General features: G+C 31.9%; 1 protein-coding gene across 1 annotated transcript; it reads right to left on the bottom strand.

The window, feature by feature from the left end:
• Nucleotides 1–5: 5 nt before the first annotated feature.
• Nucleotides 6–26,428, bottom strand: Rcd5 (Reduction in Cnn dots 5). The gene is made up of 8 exons (XM_026640827.2): nucleotides 26,196–26,428; nucleotides 25,792–26,122; nucleotides 25,383–25,601; nucleotides 25,059–25,215; nucleotides 24,678–24,789; nucleotides 24,036–24,189; nucleotides 1,436–1,651; nucleotides 6–127 (listed from the first exon to the last, which is right to left on the bottom strand). Exons 1-8 carry the CDS (start codon nucleotides 26,297–26,299, stop codon nucleotides 38–40), a joined length of 1,383 nt encoding a protein of 460 aa, XP_026496612.1. The 5' UTR covers nucleotides 26,300–26,428; the 3' UTR covers nucleotides 6–37.
• Between the last annotated feature and the right edge of the window lie 389 nt (nucleotides 26,429–26,817).

Below are 26,817 nucleotides of genomic sequence, written 5' to 3'. Positions count from 1 at the left end.
TAAAGTTTTATTCGAATTTTTCCTTTATTTGTTTCATTTATACAGGTATGTTTACTTTGACGGCTTCCTGCCGTATGGCACTGATCAGGTCTTGATTAATCAGAAACACGAAGCGTAGTCCTGCGATCTGTAAATAAGTGAAAAACGTTAATAATTCCGATACGCACACTAAGTTTATTAAAGATGCAGTCTGGTTGATGTGTGTGAGAAAAATTGCGATTTAATATTAATAACATCTATTAAAGACTCTGCATCCTTTACATAAAAAAAAAAAAAACATAAGGTATACATTTGCCTAGTAGTTAAAAATTTATTGACTATTTATTTAAAAAATCGATATAGGAATTATTTTTTTATTGAATATCCAGATAAAGTGATGCACTACAAAAATAAACAGGCCAACTTTACTATCAAAGTGTGCGTGAAAGCTACGGTCTCGGCACTTCATTCCATTATATTTTCCTGCAAGTAGTGGTCACTATTTTGTGTAAGCTTTAACAGTATATCTAGACATAAAAATAATCTAGGATTTATATTATCAAAAGGGTAGTTTTGTTTTTTTTTCGAATTCATGCAAATACTTCATTCGATTGTCACCAATTAACATAGATTTAAACATATCGTTTAAAGAAATAAATATATATACAAGCTGCCCGTCCCAACTTCGTACGGGTGAAAAAAGAATTATATTCAGGCGGTATATTTGTTGTTCATAGCATTCTGCAGGCGCGTCTGAGCGCCAAACACGAACGAGTGTGAGATTGGAAATTACACAAATAATATAGTGATTATGGGACGATGGTTGCACATAGAAGATCGGTTATAGTCTTATTTTGAAGAGCTCCAGCCGTAGATATACAGAAAAAAGAGGATTCTTGATTGCAATTTACTAAATTATAACGATTAACATAAAAAACATTTTAGCGAGCGGCGCTATGGCTGTATAAAAAATAACAAATGTAAAACGTGCGAACAGACGTCGTCAGTTTACAATTAAATTACATCAAAATAAAACCTGACATAGGTTTCGAAATTACTAAAAATCTGTTGAATAAACGCGAAGTTTCGCGGGCGTCCCACTGGTAATATATTATTACGCAGGGCTGATTGTCTATCAATGGGCAATTTACAATCGAGTATGGCCCTCTAAAGTACGTTTTAGAAATCAGCTCTTCATTTGTAACACAGTCGTTTTCGTTACGTAATGTTAATTCTATTTTCCACTCTCCCGCATTTTTGTTTTCACTAAGAGTAGACACACCAAATGTGGACGGGGATCGTTCAATAGTTACTGATAAAAAAAACGTAACTGTATGTTAACACGTTTTCAGGTATGTTATAAAAAGAGTTATTTTTTATATTAAGATTAAGGTTTTTTTTATTTTTTTAATAAACCAAATAACCTTCATATTTATAAAGATGTTCATGATCGTACCTCGATAACACTGTTGTGATTGAGTTTCACTTTGTTCCCCTGTAGTACCGGTCGGCCGTCGACGAAAATCGGTCGTTTTCCCTCCGAGGACATGAAGAAGTCTCCGCTATTGCGCAACCGAATAGTCGCTTGTTTCCTTGACACCTTCGCGGCTGGACCTTCCAAGCTCAGGTCCACGTCGATAGTATGGTCTCTGGTGCTGCGACCGACCGCGATCTTACGAGGAAAAAATAAGGAAAAATATAATCACTTGCATGTAAAGAAAAGTTTATTTTTTGCAATAATTTTATTAATATTATTAGAAATGAAATATCAACCTATTTAAAATGTCTACAACTTTCATCGTAGGTAATGCTAAACTGATCATTAGATCAGCGTGACCCCATAGTTATTTATTACATTAAACAAAATATTGGATCGATACAAATGCGCGACAAATTCATTTATCGAACATATGTTAACCGCAAGGTCGAGGAAAGATCACTGTACTGATATAACTATAATTATAGAACTATACAATGTATTACTGATAAAAAAAATACAGTTATACGTTAAATATATAAAAATTTCTATTTCGTACGAACAGACGGAACCGTTACATGACCGCCAAATAACTAAATACAACAATAAATAAGTACAGGATTTACGGGATATTAACATGTTAAGTGAAACGTGCTCATACCACGAATATAATAATTGAAAACGGAAAGACGTCACTGTATCTGTTTCATACATTAACCGAATAAATAAATTGTATATAACATTTAGTAATACTTAATATTTATGACTTACGAAGTCGTTTTACAAATAAAATGTGCTTCATTAATATGCGATGTTTACCATTTTAATTGCCCTTGATCGATTGCTAAGGTGATACGACAAAAATAATTTCAAATTTAAATCATTAATTTTATAAATAAACATCCCTCAGTATATACTCATCGTAGCTAGGAGTAATAGTGCAAAATAAATCTAAACGATTTAACAGCCCATCTCATTGACCCTGGCGACAGCGGGGCTGGTTCATTTTTCGCTCGGAGAATCGGGATAACGATAAAATAAGAAGAACGAAGGGTACTAGTGTATTAAGTGAATTGTGGTTATTAAAAAAATATATAAGATCAATATAACGTTCCGGTTCTCGCCTCATATATTTGGAGTCTGCCGTATGGAAGCCAATAAGCATAAGCTGATTTTACGTCCAATTCGGCTTGGAAACGCTAATGGGTCTGCCTCAATAACTTTTGCATAAAAACCTTATTTATACAGGCAAAATAAGTTTGTAGAGCAACATACAACTATCGACTATAAACTTTTGAAGTTTTTGGTATTCCGCTTAGGTACCTCAACATTTATTATGGCATGATTTAAACTAAAAAAAAAAAAAAAACATTAACCATGTATGGGCAAAGGATTTAAAATGTTAAGCCAACTGAAAGTAAGGTTTTCACATTTAGTTGACACAATTTGGTCAATAATGTGTATATTTTAACGATGGCGTTAGTGTTGCAGGAAATTTAAAACTACAACATTTCTGGCTATATATATAAGACAGTAATTATAATATACTATGTAGGAAAACTATAATATCGTGGTTTTGACAATGACCCTGCGGCATAGATAAGTCACACTAAAATAATATTTAAAAAAAAACGTTGTAAATCCTTATTGAAGTTTTGATTTAACTAATTACCGTTCAATTTTTGAATGGTAATTAACGTTTTTTATAATAAAATATATTTAAAAAAGTCAGGCGCTTGAAACCCGTGACTGTATAATCCTTGTTTAATATATAAACGCAAGTATTTTTATATTAAGCCTTTACTACACTCATGCGAAATAGAGGCGAAACACTAGTTCAGAAATAAGGGAAAGAAAAAACGGAATCAAAACATTTTTGTGTTCGACGGTACTGTTTAATAACTTCTCATTTATAATTTTAAAACAAACAAGATAATGTTGACGCGCCAATGCCGCTGATAACGTTATCAGCAGATACGTGTAACTAATTGTGGCGTTCGTACTATCGGAATAATGTACACATTTACAGTGCAGTTGCTCGTATTTAAACCATTTAATATTACATCATCAAGATACTGTCAAAAATGTTACTTGTAAATTATGTATAGTGGATTGCGGATGTTAGATAGCGTTCGTGAAGTGGTAAAAATAATTTATTTTTAAATTGTTAAAAAGGCTCTGAGGAATATTCTGGAAACAAGTCCAATGTGTGTAAATTACTTTTTTCGTGCGAAAACAGTGTGTTCCTTTGAAAAACCATTCAACATAAATGAGTTGCTTTTTTCGCAATTTATCACAAAAAATTCGGATTACTCCAACATTTAAACGATTTATAATGATTGTTTTTCAATCTGTGATTATTTTATTACAAAGATAATTTTATCTTTTAAAGTAAAGTAAATTTTTTCTGAACTAAACACGATTCGTGAACAAACTACTCGAATATATACTCGATATATAATACGTCTGAATAGTATATCAAAGTTAGTTTTGAACATTTTACGATAGGAGCTGCGAGTATCAAATTTGTTTCCTTCACAGCAACTGTGCTAAAGGTTTTTAATCAACACCATAAAATTTTATTTTAATCAATAATTACGATCGAATTTGTTTTAAGATCGTAACTTGCAAATCAATTACGTACAATATTGTACATTGCAATTGAATTTACAGAACTTTTATAATCAAACAATCGAAACAAAATGTGGTTATTTCTTTGGTAACTACGTACGTAGGGGTATGTGCGAGCTCGTCTAGGTAGGTAGTTACACACCTTATCAAATATTACATACACATTCTTATGACAATGTTTTCATTTAGATGGATCCGAGAAAAGGAAATAATCAGAGTTTTTAGACGGTCTTGGCATTGTGAGACATCCAAATCTTGTGAAGAGCCGTCTAAACGCCTGTATTGTGTGAATGAATCAGCCGTGGAGACGGCACCAATGTGGCCACATGCATCTGAATCATTAAAATTCGTCCAGAGTCTCATAAAAAGTAGTAATAGACATTCGAAAGTAGTAAAAAAACGTCGTTTTCTTTATTTCGTAATTCACCTATTATCATTTGCTGAAAATCCTTCTAATAGAATTGTATGCACCCAATGTTTTATTTTATGTCGTCGTCGTCCATCTTGTTCGAAGACTGAATGCAAAGTGATCAGAGCCGGCTGTGTGAAAACGCACGTCCGACCGCCGTCATTTGTTTAAACAGACAGTCCGTGTTGGTGAAAACAAATATCTCAATCGCCGTATACCTTCGCAGTATTATAGTTATTGTTTAACTCAACTAATAGTTTTTTTTTAGTGTGACCATGGTTGCAACAAATAATTTTATGTGCATTATCTTCTGTTTGTTATAATTTATTATTATTTAATGTTCAAATTATATGACTAAATTCCTATTTTTATTTCTGATATTTCCAGTACACGAACCGACTAAAATTAGAGTGCTGGAAATATCAGATCCCAAAAAGAAAACCTTTTTGTATGTATATATATGGCATTGAAATACTTTTAATTTGTAGATAACTAATCTTTCATTCTTGCTGACCATACACTTTTTCACTTTGCAAATCGAAATACCATTAAAATTCATGGACCGTCTTTTAGATTAGTTAAACACGTGTAAATACGTGTACGATTAGTAGAGGACTTTTTTAAATAAAGTTAGACAATCGTTTATAATTGGCTGTTACTTATCTCTTTACCCCCAATATTTCGTAAATTTTAATTGCCTTCATTGACATTTGAACCACCAAGTGAGTGACGACGCCTGCGCCCGCGCTGTGCAATCTCCTATATAGCGACTGTTTTTATTTATGTAATGATTTAGTTCCGGCCCCTATTCGTCTCGCTTTGATTATATAGGACTTTATTACCTATAGAAAAACTAATTAAAATCTCAGTACTATTGTATTTAATTTTTATAAGCCATAAAGTGTACCATACACGATTCAAATCAGTAATAAATATACAGTTTATTTATTAAAAAATTTAAACAATATCTATGAGGACGAAGATTTGGAAATTATAAACAGATGATGATCATTTTCATTCCAAAGACACTAGTTATTTTTTATTAGGGACACCTTTTATAAAGAAATATATCGATAGTTTTATATAATAAAAATATAAAAAAATAAGTCTTACGAGTGAAATCCCTCCGAAACACCTGAAGGATAAGAAGACTTTGATCGAGAAATAAAGAAGGAAATTTTAAGTGCCAAGCTACATAAGAGTGTAATAACAATTGAGAAACCATTGTTTTATCTCAGGTTAAGAAGATAAAATTTATAATTACCATTACTACAACTACTTAGGTCACTTGACTTATTTGAGAAGACAAATTAGCACATTTTTTCTTCAAGATATTATAAAGAAAAGTTTATGAATAATTATTGATTTGTAAAATGTCTATTAAGACTGTCGCAACGTAATTTATCGATCTCTTATTAAAATAAAACATTAACCAGTGACAGCCTCGTAAGGCTAAAGCTGCGTGCTTTATTGCGCACTTTGATATCTTCTGCAGTTTTCGTTCAGTATGGTCGCTATGACCAAAATTAGTCAAAAGCACATCAATATAATAAAAAATTAAAATATCTTTTGGTACCGGGATAAGAGATAATAGACTTTTTTATACACGCGAATTCTTCTTAAGATCCCGAGAAAGAGTTTTTTTGGGACTAATAACATAGCGGAAGGTTGCAGTAATCGTTACAGATCGAAAAGACAACAGTATATTTTTATCATACGTAGACGTTGAGCTCATCTTAAGAGTGGCTACCCGCACGAGGGTGTTTTCTTACACAACCGTGTTCTGTATTACGAAATTGCTTGCAACCATACACGCAAGGACCAAACTACACACTTTAACAGCCCTAGGTTTTAAACTCGGGTATCTTGACTGTAAATATCCTAAAGGTAATACATACTCGTCCAGTGTATGTTGGGCAGTGGTCGCTCCATGCTACAATCGTGACAAATCGTCGTCGCGTCGCGTCACGTCCCATCTTACTTAGATATTAATAACCATCCGGGTGGTTGTGAGAACAACCGGCCACCGTCTAGGGACTCCGAATCAGGTGAATATTGGTTTGAAAGCTGAACCTTCAAATTTAATTGATTTGGTGACAGTGAAGGCGATGCAATCTCACCTTAGTCGCTTGGTCAATACATTTAGACTACAAAGCTGCTTACTGGACACTGTTGTGGCATGCGGAGGTGTCACCCTGCTTCTATAAGTGTGATGCACCTGTGGACTATAGCGCCATTCCTTGGCTCGATTATTGGCGGAGACCTCTCAGTGAAAGAAATCCACGCAAAAGAAGACCGTGGAGAAGACAGTGTCAATATACGCATTTTCTCCTTCCACCTTATTTTAGTCAATTCAAGGAGCTTGGAGGTTCAATGTATTACCAAGGTTATGAAAGCCCACATAGACGGGCCAACCGTCGGGGCGTTACGGTATCCTGTGACGTCTCCTGAAGAGAAGGTATGGGTACATCTGGTACCAAGTCTCAACAACCTGCCATACTGCAAGAACCAACCCACCAGAAACATATTTTTTATGGAGATTGACATCAACCCTCCAGGAAAATTATTATTATACAGGCGACCATCCATATAAGGCTTACTTTTCTTACTTTACTTTCTTAAACACTTTCCTTTTTTAGAGACATGTAAATATGCTTTAATACACACCACGCATTTATGCCGATATAAACTTTAAAGGCGCGTTTAATCCCAGGCCCTGCGAAGCTTTACTCCCAATGAGTACATGCAGGCGGCAGAGAGTTCACTTGTCGCGATACGGTTTGAATTGTAATAATTATCTTTATTATTTTTTTAGAAACAAGGTCTTGAGTTAATGTATATTAATAATCGTGCAAAGTTCGTACGGAAGGTAATTTATGTGTATGTATTTCCACATTTGATTTCCAGTGATCTACCTCTTTTGGGCTTGTCGCCATTTTAAAAGCGGGTTTAAGAATCGAACAAAACTTACAAATAGTCTAAAAAATACTTTTATCTACTATATAACTAATTAATGATTATTCAAATAAAGAATATTAAAGTTAATACAATTTAAGAAATGCTAAGTTTGGGTAGGTTATATAAATATATAATATATGTTGATTAACAGTTTACTGTTCTATATAAAAAAAACGTCTGATACATTTTGAATTTTATAATTGATATCAGCATTTGTGTTATCAGCGCATGTATAGACAACGTATATACAATGAAGCTCTTTAAACACAGAAATTATCTCTGGGAACTTCAAAACATAGAGTATTATCATAAAAAGTGTAAATGCCAATGCCATGACGACAAAAATGAGATGATAATTATTACCAAATTATCCAAGATAAAGCAGTTTAAAAATGAAATAATATACATATTATTTCTAGAAGACATGAGTAATTTATTATGATGACGACAATGACGGTAATTTTGAAATAATTCAAGTGACCTCGTACCGTGTCAAAATAATATTATTTACACATTCACGGTTTAATTTTTTGGCAACCTAGAGATATATAGCGTGAACACTCCGCGAGTATTATTCGGAAATATCATTCATAGTTTAATGTTGCCTTTTCGTGCATTCACAGTAAACTATTTAAAAAATTCTATTTGCAATTTCTTTTCGAAATTTTATGAATCGCCACGGAAAATTGGTAATTTTTGTGTTGGCAATATGCGTTGGTGACGAAACAACAAAAATGTGTACATGTAAACGAGTAGAATTATTGGTGACCTTCGAAAGAATGACAACTACTACATTTGGAAAATAAACATATACATATAACGAAGGGTTGGGTATTAATTCGTTATCAAACATATTTATTTCCAAAAATATAAGTCGCGTCGTTTTTGTTCGTATCTTTTTTCTTAATTTTCAATCAATCCTGACACTTTTCGACACATATATCATTATGATATTTTTAGCATTGTTGTTTCTCTTCCTTTTTCAAAAAGGTTTATATATCTATGCACGGGCCTGAGACAAGTGCAAACTTAAAAAATAAGAACTCTCTAGACGAGGCGGCATGTACTTATAAAATTGCAGTCTTTGCAAAAGTAATATTGTAATTGTTTTATTAAACTCTTGTATAATATTTGTGAAAACTAGGCAGGATATGTGTAAATTTAATTGTACCTTATTGACATTTTCTTTAATTAAAACGACTGAGTTTCTTTACGTTTTTTCTCGATAGAGACTACGAAACAAAGGTGGTAGGTTTACACTGTAACATAATGATTTAAAAGTGATTTTATGTTCGTACTTGAATAATGTTAATAAATTTAGATTTAATCTTAGTAAAATTTTCAAATGTTTAATATATTTATTTTTAATAATATTATATAATCTATTTATAAATGCTGAAAACTAATAATATATCTGTCACAGACTGTTGTTATCTTAATTAGCAGTATTATTCTATGGAACATTTATTTTACATGATAATAATAATTATAGTAATTCTAAACATGTAATTATTTTGATACGTCCAATATCGGATTATCAAAGACTAAGGTTTATATTGTTCACGGTCCATGAGCTACCAATATTGAATAATAAAAACGAAACACAACGATTTATATTTCAAAATTTAAAATAAAATGCACGTGGCGAACTTTTATTGTAACTTGTATGATTTACGTTATTTATGATTGAAAAAATATATTACAACATACGTGTATACTTTACTATATTATACGTTTACTGTATATTTTAATAGAATACTAGCAATGCTCCACTTTATGGAATTACCAATATTCATATTTACCTATTTATTTATACTAGGAGTGGGAACGACAATAGATCGAGGGTTCAGGATCGAACCTGCGACTTTTTACATCGCTAAACCACTGCGCTATTAACGCTTAAATGTATTACGAAAACTATGCATATACTTTTGCTAAGAATTAGTACAACAGTAACCAAATATGTCAAAAACGAATCTGGATTTACCAGATCATTCCGAATATAAAATTGACCGGCTGCGTATAAAATAAAACAAGAAAATGCACGTCGATGCGTTACTTATAATTTTTTTTTTTTGTTGAAGTCTAGGGGTATAACCTTGAAGGTAATTTCTTTATTCTATAGCGTATGAATGTTATGTCAAATAAACGACATTAGTATTATTTTTTTCAAATGATATCTATTCCTAGAAGTAAAGCTCAAGCCAAGTATCATATACCAAGCAGATAAACAGATTCATTATAGGTCCGATTTCATAACATTTATTTATAAACGAGAATAGAAATATTAACAGAATAATATAAGATGATAAGGACACGAGCGAAAAGGTCGTACTAGAGCAAATAATTCTACGTCGAACTCTACCAGGAATAATTAGATTTGTTATGAAAATGATATGTTAAATACATATGTTCCAAATATTATTTCACAAAAAACAAAAATTAATAGAATATATAAATAAGTATAATAAAATCGCAGAACATAAAGTAATCCTTGATATTTTTATTCGACCTAAGAATGTTTCTTATGAAAACATATTTATTTTCCTATATAACGACTGCAACATTAAAAATTAACTATAAATATATTATTTATGAACTTGAAAAATCAATATAAACGACTATTTTATCATACACGAACTCTTTCATTTTCGTTTATCAAGTTTGTCAATCATAATATTATGATATTATTTGAGGTTAAATAGAATTACTTTTCTCTTCAAACCATAACTTCGTGACCACGAAACAGTAAATTACAAATAACGGATAGGTAGGAGACGCGTGAATTAGTACCAACTTCATAATCGAGACAACAGTTAGAACTCTTCGTAGTCAAACACCGCAATATAGGGCTGCTTTGCTTTTTAAATTACGTTTGCTCCGTGAAATAGTATCAGCCAGACAGACAGTTTAATATTAGTATAGATGTAGCGAAAAATATTGCTAACTCTCTTTTATGTGTAGGGTTTAAAAAGGACAGCGATGATTTAGTGATCGTTTACCACAATTACAGCACCTTATGAAATCTAAGACTTAATTAATTAATTATTAATAAAATCTAAAATTATATCAAAACACTGTTCGAATTTCAAGGCCGAGGGCCATGACAGCCTAATTGATGGGAGACAGTGGAACTAGCGCGTTCACTACTGACAAGAACAGCTGTATTTGTCAATCACTTCCTTCGTTTCTCGTTTAAAAACTTTATAAATGGCAGCCCTAACTTAGAGTATATGGCAGAACTTAGGTGCTAATTACAGAACTGGTTTCAAAATAGACAGTACGCCATATAACGGATTTAAACATAGTTTCAGTTTTTCAGAATTATTTTAATCGATTTTCGAACGTGCCTTCCGCGTTGCTGGAATAATATATTATAGGTTAACGATTTATCACTATTTCCTTTTACATTTTATACATATTAAAAAAAAAAAAACTTAATCACATACATATAAAATAAATATTATAAATAATAAATATTTTTTATTAATTTTATTATTATAGTAATCTATCGAAGTATGAAACGAACTTTTATCGTATGCGTACTGATATGTTATTTCAACCATTTTCCGTATCTAGAAAAAAATATACAGATATCCCGATTAATCAAATATAAAAAGGACGGTCGGATAAGAAAATACCCATCAAAACGGTCACAGAGAATAATTTGATTAAAATGAAAAAAAAACGTACTTGTTAAACAGTAGTATCAATGTAATGACGTTTGAATAAGCAAACCTATATAAGTATACGTTCTAACACTAAAGCTTCCTATCCTTTTTGAGGAGGAGGTGTGGAAATTAACCCGCCAGGCTGCACCAATGTGGATTGGTGAACACACATGATTCCCATCCCAGGTACTTGGTGGTAGAGCTTTATGCAAGCCCGTCTGGGTAGGTACCATCCACTCATCAGATATTCTACCGCCAAACAACAGTACACAGTATTGTTGTGTTCCGGTTTGAAGGATGAGCAGTGTAACTACAGGCACAAGTGATATAACATCTTAGTTCCCAAGGTTGGTGGCGCACTGGCGATGTAAGGAGTGGTTAATATTTCTTACAGCGCCATTTTCTATGGGCGTTGGTTAATTAATATAACTCAGAATCAGCGGGAAATAATTATCTGTCTCTCATTTAAACGTAGTGATGTAAATAAACATTATGTTAAGGGTATTTATTGAGTTGGATCCTAAATGTTTTAGAATTAAAATACACACGTGTTCTACTATCTTTTATTTTACTTCCTGCGCGCGAAGACTTATCGTAGATTTATTAGTGTATCACGCTACTTATAATATTTAAACTTTAGTAATTTGAAATCATCATGCAATTATATATTTTTTCTGAAAACCATTTAATAATATAATAACAGAGATTTATGTTAAATGATATAATAAAAATTCATCACAATTGTGCATTTTGACCTAAATTATTGTAAAAGATAACATGAGAGGAATTTACTGACAGAACGTAACACAAAAGATATCTATTTTATAAATAAAAATAGAAAAAAACCAACATGTAACATGCTTATTTATTTAATAGCAGTACTATAGTCCTCCTGACCGATTTGGGCCACGGAGGATTATTTGAAAGGCTAGGCTAGGTTTATCTCCTTACGAGAAACAGATGTTTTCTTATTTAAACGTATGGGAGTATAGATAAAGATTTCACTTTGAAACAAAATGCACTACGCAGTACCATATGATTTAATCCTTGAAATATAAATAAATAAAATGAAATGATAAAATCTTTAAAGAATTTTAATCATACTAAATTACTTTTTTTATCAAAAATCTAATTACTCATGATGTCTTCTATCGCGTCATATCGAGGAAAGAACTTATGTCTGTTTAGAGATATCTTTTTTATAATTACAATTGATCATGTCATACTATTTTATCGTCTGACGGAGTTTTGTTCAAACCTCAGAATACACATTTTTTATGTTAAAACAAGCTGTGCCCGCGACTTTGTACTCGTTGGAGTGGTGGCATTCGAGAGAGCTGCGCGCGGTACTGGATAGTACTTGGACATTGCAGCGTTAATTTATTATTATTTTATATAAAATTCTAAAATAAAAGTATCCTAAGTTACTCCAGTGAAAGTCCGGCAAAATCAGGCAGACAGACGGACGGACGTATACATACATATGCATTTAGTAAAAAGCGGTTATTTTAATATTACAAACAGATACTCCAATTTTATTATATGCATATACAAGATTACTAATATAATTATATTTTTGCGTTGAATAAGTCTTAATAGATATTTATCATCTTTTATGCCTAATATTTAATAATTTATTTTACCAAAACATTAGTATACTACGAAAAATGACACGCTTACGTATGAAATAGTAGCGAACCATTTAACTGTTTGAGCAATTGTTAATATGGATGTATGAGTTTTTGTAGAAGAAACCCTTAATTATTTAAGGTCAACAATTTGAGAAGTTATTATAAAGTAAGTACTGGCTCCATGGAAAAAATATACTATAGAAACTGTTTGACTGACACAAACTCATTTAAATTAAGACTATAATCATTTGAAGTATTTTTTTAATATTCAAACATTATCCTTGAATGGGTTAACATTAACAGCCTGACAATTTCCCACTGCTGGGCTAAGACCTCCTCTCTCTTTGAGGAGAAGGTTTGAAGCATATTCCACCACGCTGCTCCAATGCGGGTTGATGGAAATTGAAAGGGTTATAATACATTAAAGTTGTTTTTTTTTTTAATTACAGCAATATTATTATATAACATTCTCTCATAAAAATTAAGTAATAAAATATCATTTATACATAATTCTAAACGTGTGTATTGTTTAGAACATCTGCTTTTATCTTTCTCATCGGAAAGCCAATATTTACAGCGTCGCAATGCAATGTTTCCTTATCGAAGCCATAAAACTTTTTTTATTACACGATTTCGACAATTCCGATTAAACGGAATATTTCTTGCGCACTTTCCAATCCTTTTCTCCTTTGTAATGCTATTTGAATGCATTTACAAGACACGAATATAATTTTGAAATTTAAACAATATATGGTTTTTTTAAATGCAACTATATAATTAACTTTACCTTTTTTGATAAGTAAAATTCCTACCAGAGGCTACAAAAATAATTGTAAATGGAAAAAACAGCATTACACTATAGGCTCCCCAGCCCAGCATTGATATCATCCTTTTCTTTTGAGGAGGTTTGGAATTTATTCCACCAAATTGCTCCAATCTAGGCTGATAGATAAACATCTGGCAGAATGTCATACGACACTGGACGAGATGAATTATAAACACATGTTATGATCTTAATTTTAAAGACACTTGATAATATTGAAGTTGGCTTTGAACCCTTGGATTCAAACCACTGGGCCATCTTTGCTCATTTTTTGAATACCACCAATGCCCCTTTATAAAAAAATTACTCATAGTTTAGGAGTGAGGACGACTAAGGGTTAGGATCGCTCCTGCGACTTTTTACATAGCTAGGCGGCCCATAAACCATTGCGCTATTGACGTTTTAATATAGGATTATAGTTGTTAAGAAATCGGTAATGTCAAAAACGTTGCATTAAATTGGATTAAATATGCACGAACATATTATACATAACTCGTCACATACGTGATAATAAGTTACATGTTTCACCTTTCTCATTAATATTTCATTACAATTATAATTGTAATTTGTATTCGAAAAATGTACCTACACTTAAATTAATTTATCGCTTCAATAATGTTATTTATTTGAACATTGTTAATACTATATATGAATTATTGTTTGTTTTAGCGGTCGATGTAGCTTAATTGCTGTACAAACATTGGTTTAAAACATAAATGTGTTTTAGGTACAAAATATCATTATCTAAATTTAATTTCAGAGAAATTGTCCAATGTTTTTTCAATATACTCGTAACAAGTATTTTTATATTAGAAGTAAAACTGTAATAGAATTGAACTAATACTACTACTACTGAACTGTATACTACTAATGTCTATATACTATAGATAGTATAAATTAAATAAAAATAAATAAATAATTAAAATAAATAGTTACTCGGTAGTCATTTATATCAACAACCAGTAGATAAATTAATGATAAAGTTGTCTTTCAAATCGATTTCGGGCACGACGCATTCTCAAGTTGCACTAGTCATCTGCGCGGGATAGAACCGGAAAGGGTAACTAACAGACTAAGGACTAATGACTTCGCGTACTCTCCGAGGCACTTGATAAAAATGCTGCAAATTTCACTCAGCGCTGCTGGGAATTACCTTGACAGAAAACGCTAATATATTTTGAATAACGTGAAGTGGGGGTTTGAACTAAGGATGTAGAAATCTGCAGTCTGATAAAGTAGCCACTAGAACAAAGCGGTAGATACACATATATATAATTAGATTTCCGCGGGCGGTCGATGCTAAAAAAGCCTATACGAATATATAGAAATTTGAACCCCAAGAAGGGTCCTTGGGGTTCAAATTTCTTCAAATTGGGTTTAGTTGTTTAACCGTGAAAGCGTAACAGACAGATAAACAGAGTTACTTTCGCAATGATTATATTAATATTTAGCATTTATTGTTATAGTATAGATTAAAACATATAATAATAAGGTAAATTACAGTGAACGGCACATCTTCGCGCGGATTCGCCGGACATTGACAGAGTTCTCGTCAAAACATTCCATTTCATTTAGTACGTCTTGTTTTGGATACACAACCTCAACAATGGCGGTGTGCATGTATATTGTATAAACAAACTGTTAACACAAACCGACTCACATAACATTGAACGATCGTTATTCAGGTGGGAAAAATTAATTCACGGTCCAGATTAAAAGCAAATAAATTAATTCCGCTCAATTAAAATTGAAAAAAGAAAATCCATAGTTATAAAAATTATGTTAATTATGATGTGTAATAAAAAAAAGTAAAATTAAGTTTATTGAATTCAATTTGTTTTATTTTTACTTATTTATTATTAAATACATAAAGTGCACCGTGGACTTAGTGCGGTTATTGTACCATTATTAATAAGTATTTTTTTGTTTTAATTTTTAAGCATTGGATGATTAAAAATTAGTCATACAACAGCATTTGGTTATTTGGTAAATCTTTATAATTAATAGCTCTTTAATTACATCTTTATAGGATGTAAACAGAACTCGTTTGAGAAATAAGGTACCTAACAGTTTTAATTGATATTTACTTTTAGGGCAAAATGTATATCGTCCAGACTTCGTACGGATAAAATTCCGTCATTCAGCCCTCCATTTGAAATGGAAATTTCCAAAAAATATTTCTTAGTGGGTGCTTATTTCATAAAATATATATATTACTAGACTCAGTAGTGTTGTCTTTGCGTCAGTCTTTAGTCAGCCCGAACAATCGATTTTATATATATATATATAAATAGATAATAAGTTTAAAATTAAACTTAACCTTTTATTATAGAACAAAAGAATTGTATGTTAATACCAAAAGGAATACTTATTAGTTTATAATCGTAAATATTTTAATATAGTCAATTCATAAGTCAAGTCACAAATCGATTAAATATTTGATTAGTGGTTGCACGTATAGAACCTTCTAGATATAATAATTATTATGTTCCCTTCGGATAAAATATCACTTGCTTTGAACGTAACATCTTGCTATAGAAGACGATGACGTCGATAAAGCTTAGTTTAGACTTCAGACATAATACTAATATTATTTACGAGGAATTTATTGTCAAGTTACTAATTATTTTTCTATAAAACTTTTACGTTTATAGTTTCGGTACGAACGTAGCTAGATGACGAACATATTTTTAATATAGCAAACTCTAACAAAAGTGACAAAAACTATTCGTAAAATAACTAGATTTATAAAATGTTTACAGAAAAATAGAATATATTTATATATAATCTACATAAATGGAAATTTTGGTAGTCGTGGTAAGGTCGGGTTTTTAATATTTCATTTGTAATAATCTGTACCAATTCTCAAATATATGCAATTTATCCTTAATTGAAATGTTTATTTAGACCGGACAATGAGACCAATGACATTTAATTTCATTAATAAAATAAAAATAGTTTTATTCAAATAATAGTTAATCCGTCGTAAGGGTCCATGTACAACTTATAGATTGAAGAAACAATATAAAAAGAAAAATTCTAGTTTTTTTAACCTAGATAAGTTAAAACTCTCGGCTTTTTTCAACTATATAAATACATGTATAATACATATAAGCCTTCCTCTTGAATCACTCTCCTCACTCACTCTTTTGATGAAAACCGCGTTAAAATCTGTTCCGTAACTTTGTTTTATACAATATAGAATTTTTATTAAATAATTTATCTGTTTGTAATTACATATTCAAATTTAAAAAAAAATCTAGGTTTACTTAATTAAAAAAGGAGCACTTGAACACATACTTAAGTGTAGTTAGTATGAACGTAGATTAAAGATCGATCTATCGAGTGGGACAGTGGACCAATTAAACTAATTTATAAAGGTTACAATACTTTTCGGATTCTGTTCCGATCCAATTTCGACAACTCCACACAAAATAAACCTAGGCGGAATCGTAATTGGGGCCAATCAATTTAACACCCAAACCCGACCCGAGTAACATTACAAATATTCTTATAATACTATTAAAATTCAAAATTACTTTCCATGTGTAGTAATTATTAATAGAAATGAACATATTCAATGAAACTGCATTTTAAACGGCTATTAACTAATACGTAACTACATGACACCTAAGGAATATTTAAAATATTATGCTATTTACAAATAGCAATATAATCATACATAATCAGCCTGTAAATTTCCCACTGCTGGGCTAAGGCCTCCTCTCCCGTTGAGGAGAAGGTATGGAGCACAAATAGCAATAATTTAACTATATTCAGTCGTTCAAGAATAAAGCGTGAATAGACAAATATTATTCTTATTATGAACATGGCGCAAGTATTTATGTTTAACAGTTGAACGCTGGCAAATAACCGGAGGGTATTCGAACTTCATTGTTCATTACCCAATCAAAACCGTCACAACCATTCCAAGCCATAAGACACACGGAGTCGCTTCCGCCATAGCTAGGTTACCTAGCAACAAATATAAGATAGTCTTCCCAATGCACAGTGCATTGGAAATATAAGGGGTGGTTCCTTCTGTCACACCGGTCTGTAAAATCAACACGAGGCTGGCGTAATACGATCACATCTATAATTAACACATTAAAAAGTCATAAATATAATTAGCATTGAATAATTATTATTCTAAAAGCATAACATTCAGCGATCAACCTTTGTCCTTGATACATGACCGAACCGTGACACACATAGGAAGTAATTTCAATATCGATCCTCCATAAAATTGATTCCAGCTATTGTACATATCTACACACATTTAACGACAACATGCATCGGTCGCTAATGTGCAGCCAGACAGACTGTCGGTCGACGTGCTTTTGCAATATAAGGTCAATTTTAACATCTATATATAAATACACAAAGACAAAACAGTCCTTCTCTGTTTGTCAAACGATTTTCTTTTTTCTTAGACTTTTAAAACTTTAGTGTTATCAATAAAAACATTTGGAAATAAGAGTAGGATTTTTTTTTTTTCAAAATATGCAATTAATTCATACGTTTTCCTGAAATTTTCAATAATGATTAAGGTCAAATTTTGACTACTGAGGGAAATAATTCCCTTGCTTATATAATGTACTAGCGACCCGCCCCGGCTTCGCACGGGTCCAATGCTGATAATAGCGTTGTAAGATATTCTGTACTATATTTACAGAATATCTTACAACGTTCACAGTTTTTCAGTCATTAGACAATTGAAACCGCTATGTCCCTGCGTTTTAAATTTGTAACATCTTCGAAAATATTCATTTAAATTACATGCTGTAAAGGGCCGTATTGATCTATATTAAATTCACAATATATTTAAGGATTAATGCTGTATTGCTTAAAATCGTTTCGAAAATAAGACATTATTTGTCGTAAAAAGTAAAGTATAAAAAATGGTTATTGTGGATTATCCCTAAGAGGTAGACATATACCATCACAGATTTTTTTGGAGACCTTTTTAAGGTTTACAATACTGTAGTACATTATTTTGATCCAACTCGTAGAGTTCAGCAAGCGTTTGCAATGTAAGCTCAAAAAAATGTGTTTATTTACGACATCACTTGAGAAACCTCTAAAATGATCAGTGTTTCTCTACTATATTGTGCATATATTATACATATAAACCTTTCTCTTGAATCAATCTATATATTAAAAAAACCGCATCAAAATCCGTTGTATAATTTTAAAGATCTAAGCATACATAGGGACAGATAACGGTAAGCGAAGATGGTAGATGCAGTTGTTAATCTCAATGTAAAGGATATCAATCCGCCTAGTAAGCATAAACATTCCCCTTTGAACATTTTCAAACAAATGGTTTAGTACTCTTAATCAGAAAGTTACAATGGTAGAGTATTAGTAATTTTCTCAAAGCGTAATAAATGTCTCAAACAACCCAAACGAACATTGGTTCGATTGGTTCGATTGGGTTGTTGAGAAAGAGACTAGTATTCTAAATTCTTATGAATAAAAGTTTATTTTTTAATTTAATTTCATTAACGCCCTTAATATTAATAAATAACTTAAATAATCAAACAGAGTTAAAATGATTAATGACGTTTACATTCAAACACTACAAACTTTGGGCAATTTGTTCGAGTAGGTGTTAAGATAACATGCATTAGGTAGTTCAATGTGTGTCACATGTGTTCAAAGTTTACAATCGCCATAGAAACGCGTACACAACATTGTGACAATGACATACAAACATACATTGTGCCCTAGTTATTAATCATTTTATCCGAAGTACGTAATCTATCTAAAAATAATCTTCTTTAAAAGAGTTAGTTAAAACTGTTATCTGCTCTACATATAGGTGAAATAAAACTATAATTTCGCTGCCTATTTTTTTAAAATAAACCGCTTTTATATGTTTTTAGTGTCTTGTTGCTACTCCCTTTCTAGAGGTGTGTATGAAGATTACATACATTATTGGAGGGGGAAGAAATCAATTATTTTATTCTCATGTGGTATATTTCATTGGTTAAAATTCAATAAAAACTATTAAACGAAGCTTTTGATTGGAGTTTGTAATTGGCATCAGTAATAAGTTAAAGCGAAGCCTTTTTATTGGCTGCTTATAAATATCGTTTCACGGGTGTTTAGTTAAACACCGAATCCTGTCTTTCCGATGCGTTGTTTAATTAATCACCCACGGACCAATCTCTTTCGTGTTGTACATCCTATATGACATTAGCGAAATAATCTGTGCCACGTTGGCACAGCTAGATGCCATTAATCTAAGGAAACCGTAATTTTTCTAACATTACTATTGTCTTTATTCTTACTATTTTATTTTTAAATTAAACTTGATTAACATACATTCTGGTTAAGATATAATAAAGCCAATGAACTATGTATTATCACCATAAATTAAGTTCACGAAGCGAAGTTACGAACGCTGCTCGTTTAAGATAAAGTTGTTGATGATGTGATGTTTTGACACTTCATATGCAATTAAACTTAATATAAAAAAAATGTCGCAAAGTCAAAAATGTATTTAAAAAAATAGATTTACAGTTGTGAACATTATATCGCTTAGAAGAAATAGTCGCTAACGTAAATAAAACCTATAAAGTAAATACGACTAGGCAAAAAAACTTTACACTTAAAAAAGATTTTAGCTTATTTTGGCAAGCAATTCAATCACGTCTATAATATATCTATATATATCTCAACTTGCGTGTTGATAAATACTGATATGAATGAATTTCATGACACTTATTAATATATAGTCATGTTTTGAGCATGAAAATAAATTGCGAAAACTCAGCAATGGTTGATTGTGGGATTTGTACCTCCAAACACTGGACCATCGGTTTTCATACTATTACTAAATTCAGTAATTTCTAAATTCATATATTAATAAAATATTGAATCAAAGTTGAAATTGGATGGATTGTGTGAAAGACGATATGATTAGAAAGAATGTTACTTGTGAGATGACGTCCGACAGAGATGTATGGAAGAAGACATGCTGCGCCGACCCCAAGTAAATGGGGATAAGGGCAGGAGGATGATGATGAATGAATCAAAGTTGAAATCATTGACTGATCATAGTCGTAATGATGACTTTGGACTTTTAGCTATAAAATATCTTTTTTTCATAAAATGTTACCAACGCATTCGTGTGTTGTACTTTATTTGTGTTTTCACATAAAAATATACAATGTACTATTTAACATAGGTTAATAAAACTTATTCACATAGCACAATAACAATAAAACTAGGACACATTTTTAATTATACCTACAGTAAGTTATGTAGGGGAAATTTAAATAAATCGTATAATACTTAAACACAGAATTAGTCGAAAACTTTTTACATATTTTACCTTCAATATTAATATTATTAACATTTTTTTTAAGCTTTAACGAAAAATAAAAAAAGTAAGATGAGCATAAAATGATAAGATATAAAGATGAAAGCCTTTTTCAAGATAATTTCATATTTAAATAATTCGTTTCTAGCAATAAAAATAGTTACAAATAAAGAATTTATCAATTAAAGATTATAAAATAAATCGTGCCTGTCTCTCTAATATTACGTAATCGCCTAATCTTGTACATTTCTGCCGTACATTGGCTTAAAATTGTTATCTATATTTTATCTCGAGTTTTTTTTTAATACAAATTACACTATGAGTTCGTGTTATTTGTCTATGACATCGATATTCTTCATAGTTTTATATAGTTAGAGCGAAATCATAAACGGACGACGTATTTTTATAGTAAAGTAACAGCCCTTAAAAGCCTACTATTGATGATGATGATGAGGGTTTTCCACCATTCTCCAGTTCTGGTTTATGGATATAAATTTGGCAGATTTTCATCAGGTTTCATCGGGATGTTTTCCTTAACCGTTGAACTATAAACTCAGTCAACTATGCTCAATATTTATTGTTACTATAAAAAAAAATAACATTTTTATTGAAGAGTGACCAAAGATTGTTTATAGAATATTTTAATATAATTATGCATAAAAATCAAGAACATAATTTATTACTCTATTAGAGTCAGTGGAAACAATATTCATATGTCCACGGTCACTACAGACCGTATCTAATAAAAAGTATCCTTACTGCAGTATTATTATACAACATTGTTTATTTCAATGATAAACTCTATATTTATTATTGAATACTGAAGTTTATTATAATTTATAATTATTATATCTATTATAATTAGACACCTCTCCCGAAAAACATCCGGACTTTTCTGAAAACCTTTTTAAGTATTTTAAGTATTTACGACATCACTTAAGAAACCTTTAAAATTATGAGTGTTTCTCTACTACATTGTGAATGTATCATATTAAACATACAAGCCTTCCTCTTGCATCAATCTAGCTATTGAAAAAAAACCAAAATCCGTTGTGTAATTTTTAAGATTTAAGCATACATAGTGACAGACATCGGTAAGTGACTTTGTTTTATAATATGTAATAAACTAGTTGTTGCCTGCGGCTGCGCTCGCGTTTTAAGTTAGTTAAAACTACGTAAGCCTTCCTTGGAGTTCAAGCTTACTTCATACCAAATTTAATCAAATTTGGTTCAGTGATGTGACTGTAAAAGAGCAACTGACAGACATAAAGCAGAGTTACTTTTGCATTTATAACATTAGTAGAGATGACTTTAATTACAGTGTCTCATTCAATACAAAACAGAATACATGGATATTTTATTTACTTTAATACCTAATAATGTACTAGATCAATACAAAGTGTGGTATTATTAATCATTATAGAATAGCTCTCTACAAGTAATCATCATCACAATTGTATATAGTATACTGTATACGCGTGCGTACGTGACCTATTGAGACCCTGTAAGTATCCCTGGGCAATCGTCTCTTCTCTTCTGCGAAGGTTTTGGAAGATTATTCATGCCCCAATGTTTACCGGTTATGGCTAACTATAATAATAACATAATCAGCCTGTAAATTTCCCACTGCTGGGCTAAGGCCTCCTCTCCCGTTGAGGAGAAGGTATGCAGCATATTCCACCACGCTGCTCCAATGCGGGTTGGTGGAATACACATGTGGCAGAATTTCGTTGAAATTAGACACATGCAGGTTTCCTCACGATGTTTTCCTTCACCGCCGAGCACGAGATGAATTATAAACACAAATTAAGCACATGAAAATTCAGTGGTGCCTGCCTGGGTTTGATCCCGAAATCATCGGTTAAGATGCACGCGTTCTAACCACTGGGCCATCTCGGCTCTCCCCTATATTCCACCGGCTAACTATATTCATACCGAATCAAAACCGACACCTGCCTTTACGCACGATATTTTGCGAATATGGGATTATAAAAAAAATCATATACAATCATCATCATCATCACCAGAGATACTCAAATCCTATGTCATCACTACCAACTATCTGCGATCTAACTTTCTAGCGTCCACTTGTGTCTCATTGTTGTTCAAATGTCTAAAACTTTTATTGCGTATCATCATTCTCATTCCTCTCATTTTTTATATTTCTACTTATTCACTGGCAAGCGACTATTTGTTCATTTTTCAAGAAAAAGGAACATTTTCTGCCCTTATTGCCTGTATTTGTATTTTTTGTCTTTGTATTGTCGCTTCGCAATTGAGATTAGCATAAATTTAAAGAACTGAATCTTCGGTTCCAGTCAGCTTTTCACCACCAAACCCATGATGTCTGTCATTTTTATGTGAAGATCCCTTATTTCCCACTTTGATCAGTCTTAGCTTTCTGAATGAAGATGACGCATTCTTGGATACATCTGTATGATAAATACACTTTTCCCTGTGACGTAACTTTGCAACAACAGCGTGAATACGCTGCAGTTTTATAGATACCGCATGCAAGTTCAAGATTATTTTTTTTTAAGAATAGTAGCAATTACCTAGCTTATTTCTCAATAAATTCAACACAATTCTTTAAAATTAGTTCTCCTTAGATATAATTATATTTGTATATTTTTATGGCACAAATAATATAGTGTTAAAAAACTTTTATTCTTATTAAAAAGTAGACTAACCAACATTAATTATTTATTACTATATTATTAGACATTGGTGGTCTAGTTATAATAAAGCCGCAGGGCCCGAGATTCTTGGGTTCAAAACCCAGGTCAGACAGATACAAAGTTATTGGGTTGGGGAAAAATTCTCAGTAACTGCCGGAAGTCTGCACACTCCCGTGCCTCGGAAAGCATGTAAAGCTGTTGGTCCTGCACTTGAACTCTTTCCGGTCGTGTCGGATTTGCCGTCCCACCAGATTATGAGAGTGCATCTGTTTACGCACAGACTTGTGCAATATATGTCCTGCGTAGTTAGGTGGTCTCCCTTGAGTTGCCTCCATGGGCAAAATCGGTCAGGACGACACTATTAGACCAAGCCCCGTTCACTCTGCAGCCGGACTGTCTGATCAAGAGTATGTGTAGTAAATAAATAAATAGCAATGACGTCGGGTACCTCCCGCGAGCGCATGAGGTAGCGCACGAGGCGGCCGCGCAGCACGGCCAGCGTGTTCTTGTCGAGCTCCACGCTGCCGCCCGCCACCGACTGCACCAGCACCTGCCAGCGGGACAGGGAGTTCTCCAGCAGCCGAATGTCTTTCTTTTCTATCCTGAAAGCGAGATGCCAGTTAGACGGTTGCTGCTGGAGGTTCTCGATGGAATATACTTTTTTATTAAGAGTTTGGCCATTCAATGGTGTGCTCTTATCAGAAAAAGAAAACAAAAAGCACTAGAGAAGGTGGTAGCCATTCTGAATTTCAGAAACTATTTTTTGTTGCAGAAAAAGCCCTAACATTTATCTATCAAAAATTTTCTGTTATATCTAAATAAATTTCCTACATAATGGTACCTTACTTTTTAGCCAAACAAAAATACGCACACATACAATCTGACTGAATGATACGATCGTATAATCACCTCACCTGATATAACAGAAAATTTATAGTTTACTGTCAAACATAATATGAAAATTTAAATTTATTGTTTTTTTACAAGAGGTTGCGGCTCACCTGATAAATCTACTGATAAATCAAATTGTTTAGCTGATACAATGTGATTTATTAGCTGAATAACAATATAAAATGCATTTTTTCCATACCTATCAGCCAGTTGCATTTCAGCGTCAATGCCATCTTCTTTATAATCTGGTAGTTCTGAATCATTCATTGTTTCCTCTGCATCAGAGAATGTGACAATATTTTCACTCTGTCCTAAAAGTAAATTGATACATTCTTTTAACATAGTTTTAATCATAAAAGTTATACACAAATATGAATAAAGTGTCAAATTTATATATGTCATCATATGAAACAAAAACATGATGAATATGTCCCACTTGGATTGAAGGAGAATCAAACTATGGGATGACGCCGAGTGAGCCATTTGTAGTCAATTGAAACTTAATATTTATGTATTATAAACAGCTTTTATGTCTTGACATTTCTCTGTTTCTGAACAAATAAGTGTCAGTAGAATATACCTTTGGGTAATGGTTGCACAGTTTGATCGGGGAGTAGCTGATATTGTTTCAACAATTGCCAGTGAGCCATCAGTGATTTAGCAGTCCGTGTAGGATAGAAAACATGTGGGTTTTGTTCTAACAACTCTTGGAACTTCTCTGGAGCTGGATGGGAATTCTAAAAAGTGAAATTGAAAAAATTGTTTCAGATCTGACAAAAATATTTAGTTTATACAAGCATTTTTATTCTACTTTATAACTGCAATTTTTAAAAGGAGTATATATTCAAACATTTTACTGCACAAATATCTTTTTTTCATCTTGATTATTAAATAGTACACCTACACTAGGTAAAGTTCCTAGTAAATCCTCTTCAGCTGTAGAGTATAAGGCTTGCTGTTGGACAGCTGCTACAAGATCAGGATGAAGGTTGCGCATCGCTGCAATTGCTACTCGTGACACTTCAGCATTGTACAGCAGAGCATACCAACGTGATTGTAGCTCACCCACAGTAAAGCGACAAGAGAACTTAACTCCTCGGTGAACTATACGAAGATCATTTGTCTAAATAAAAAAGTATGATGTTTAATGATTAATACATAAGAATGTTTTTTAGATATATTATTTACTCAACAAAAATGATTACAAAAGTCTAATGGCTATATTTTAATGAGTGTAACAAAAAAAGGTATTGAATAAGGTATTTCTGAAATTATAGAACAGTATGAAAATTTTCAAGGAAAGAAACATTTACTTGTTGTACTCCTAATATCAAAGCCAAATCATCGGTTGGCTTCCATCTCCCCAAGTCCTTGGTCGACAATTGACTAAGTTGTCCTTTGCGTCGCGGCTTTCGTACTAAGCTTCCTCCACCCGAAATTTTACTTGAAGCCCGTCGTCGTTCCTGTGTTGGTGCAACCGGTGTTACTGGAGCAGTTCCGAGAATGGGAAACTCGGGCAAATTACTAGTATACGATTGTGTTCGCATTCTTTTCTCGTTTTTACCTAGCGAAGCCCCTGGTAGGCCTAAGCTATACTCGACAAGTTCATCATCAAAACGTCTTCTTTTTATTGATCTAGAGGAACTGAAAATATTTCAAATATTTATATTGATCTAATTAAATTTCGAATAGTCCATCATTTTTATAAAAACAATACCTGCGTCTTTTGTTGTTGTCCTGTGCTGTATCAAATTGCAAAGGTGTTGCCCCTGAATAGTCGTTGCTATCTGATGCATTTGATGGTGTAGCAGGAAAATCCATTTAAATAAAATAAAATAACTATGAAAATAACGAATAGAAACTAATAAAAAATTTTGTACTCTGAGCAGTAAATGATCGAAGATGCAGATAAACAACCTTTTGTCATCGTCTAATGACATTTCCATTTGTCAAAATCATAACTCCTCAATACAAAATCTAGTGTTGTTGATAAAATTTACATAGGTAAGTTAGGTACAATTATTATTATTTAACGATTGTACGCAGTTAAAGAACAGTTTATAAATAAACTTTTTTTTTTTGTAAAGTTAAATGTATGATGTAAAATGTTAAAATAACATATATAAAATTTTTGTGCAAATCGTATTAATAAAAAATAATAGAGATGAAACATTTATGGGTCTAAAAATTTTATGTGAACTTGGATAATAAGTATTTACTTATTTATAAAAGCAGACATATATATATCTACTTTTATATTTAAGTATAAATATAATTAAATATAAAATATATTATATTCTATATAATATATGAAGTAATATATACTTATTAACTCGATT

This window comes from Vanessa tameamea, chromosome 2 (genome assembly GCF_037043105.1).
Source record: "Vanessa tameamea isolate UH-Manoa-2023 chromosome 2, ilVanTame1 primary haplotype, whole genome shotgun sequence".
NCBI classification, from domain to species: Eukaryota; Metazoa; Arthropoda; class Insecta; order Lepidoptera; family Nymphalidae; genus Vanessa; species Vanessa tameamea.
This window is presented reverse-complemented; position numbering and strand designations above follow the sequence as displayed.

Bases quoted from the DNA above. Each gene is read 5' to 3' on its own strand.
- Rcd5 (XM_026640827.2), bottom strand. From the start codon at position 26,299: ATGGATTTTCCTGCTACACCATCAAATGCATCAGATAGCAACGACTAT. The intron at 24,790-25,058 runs GTATATTCTACT...ATTTACTTTTAG, and splicing joins TGTGCAACCATTACCCAAAG to GACAGAGTGAAAATATTGTC. The intron at 24,190-24,677 runs GTATGGAAAAAA...TCTCGCTTTCAG, and splicing joins GAAATGCAACTGGCTGATAG to GATAGAAAAGAAAGACATTC.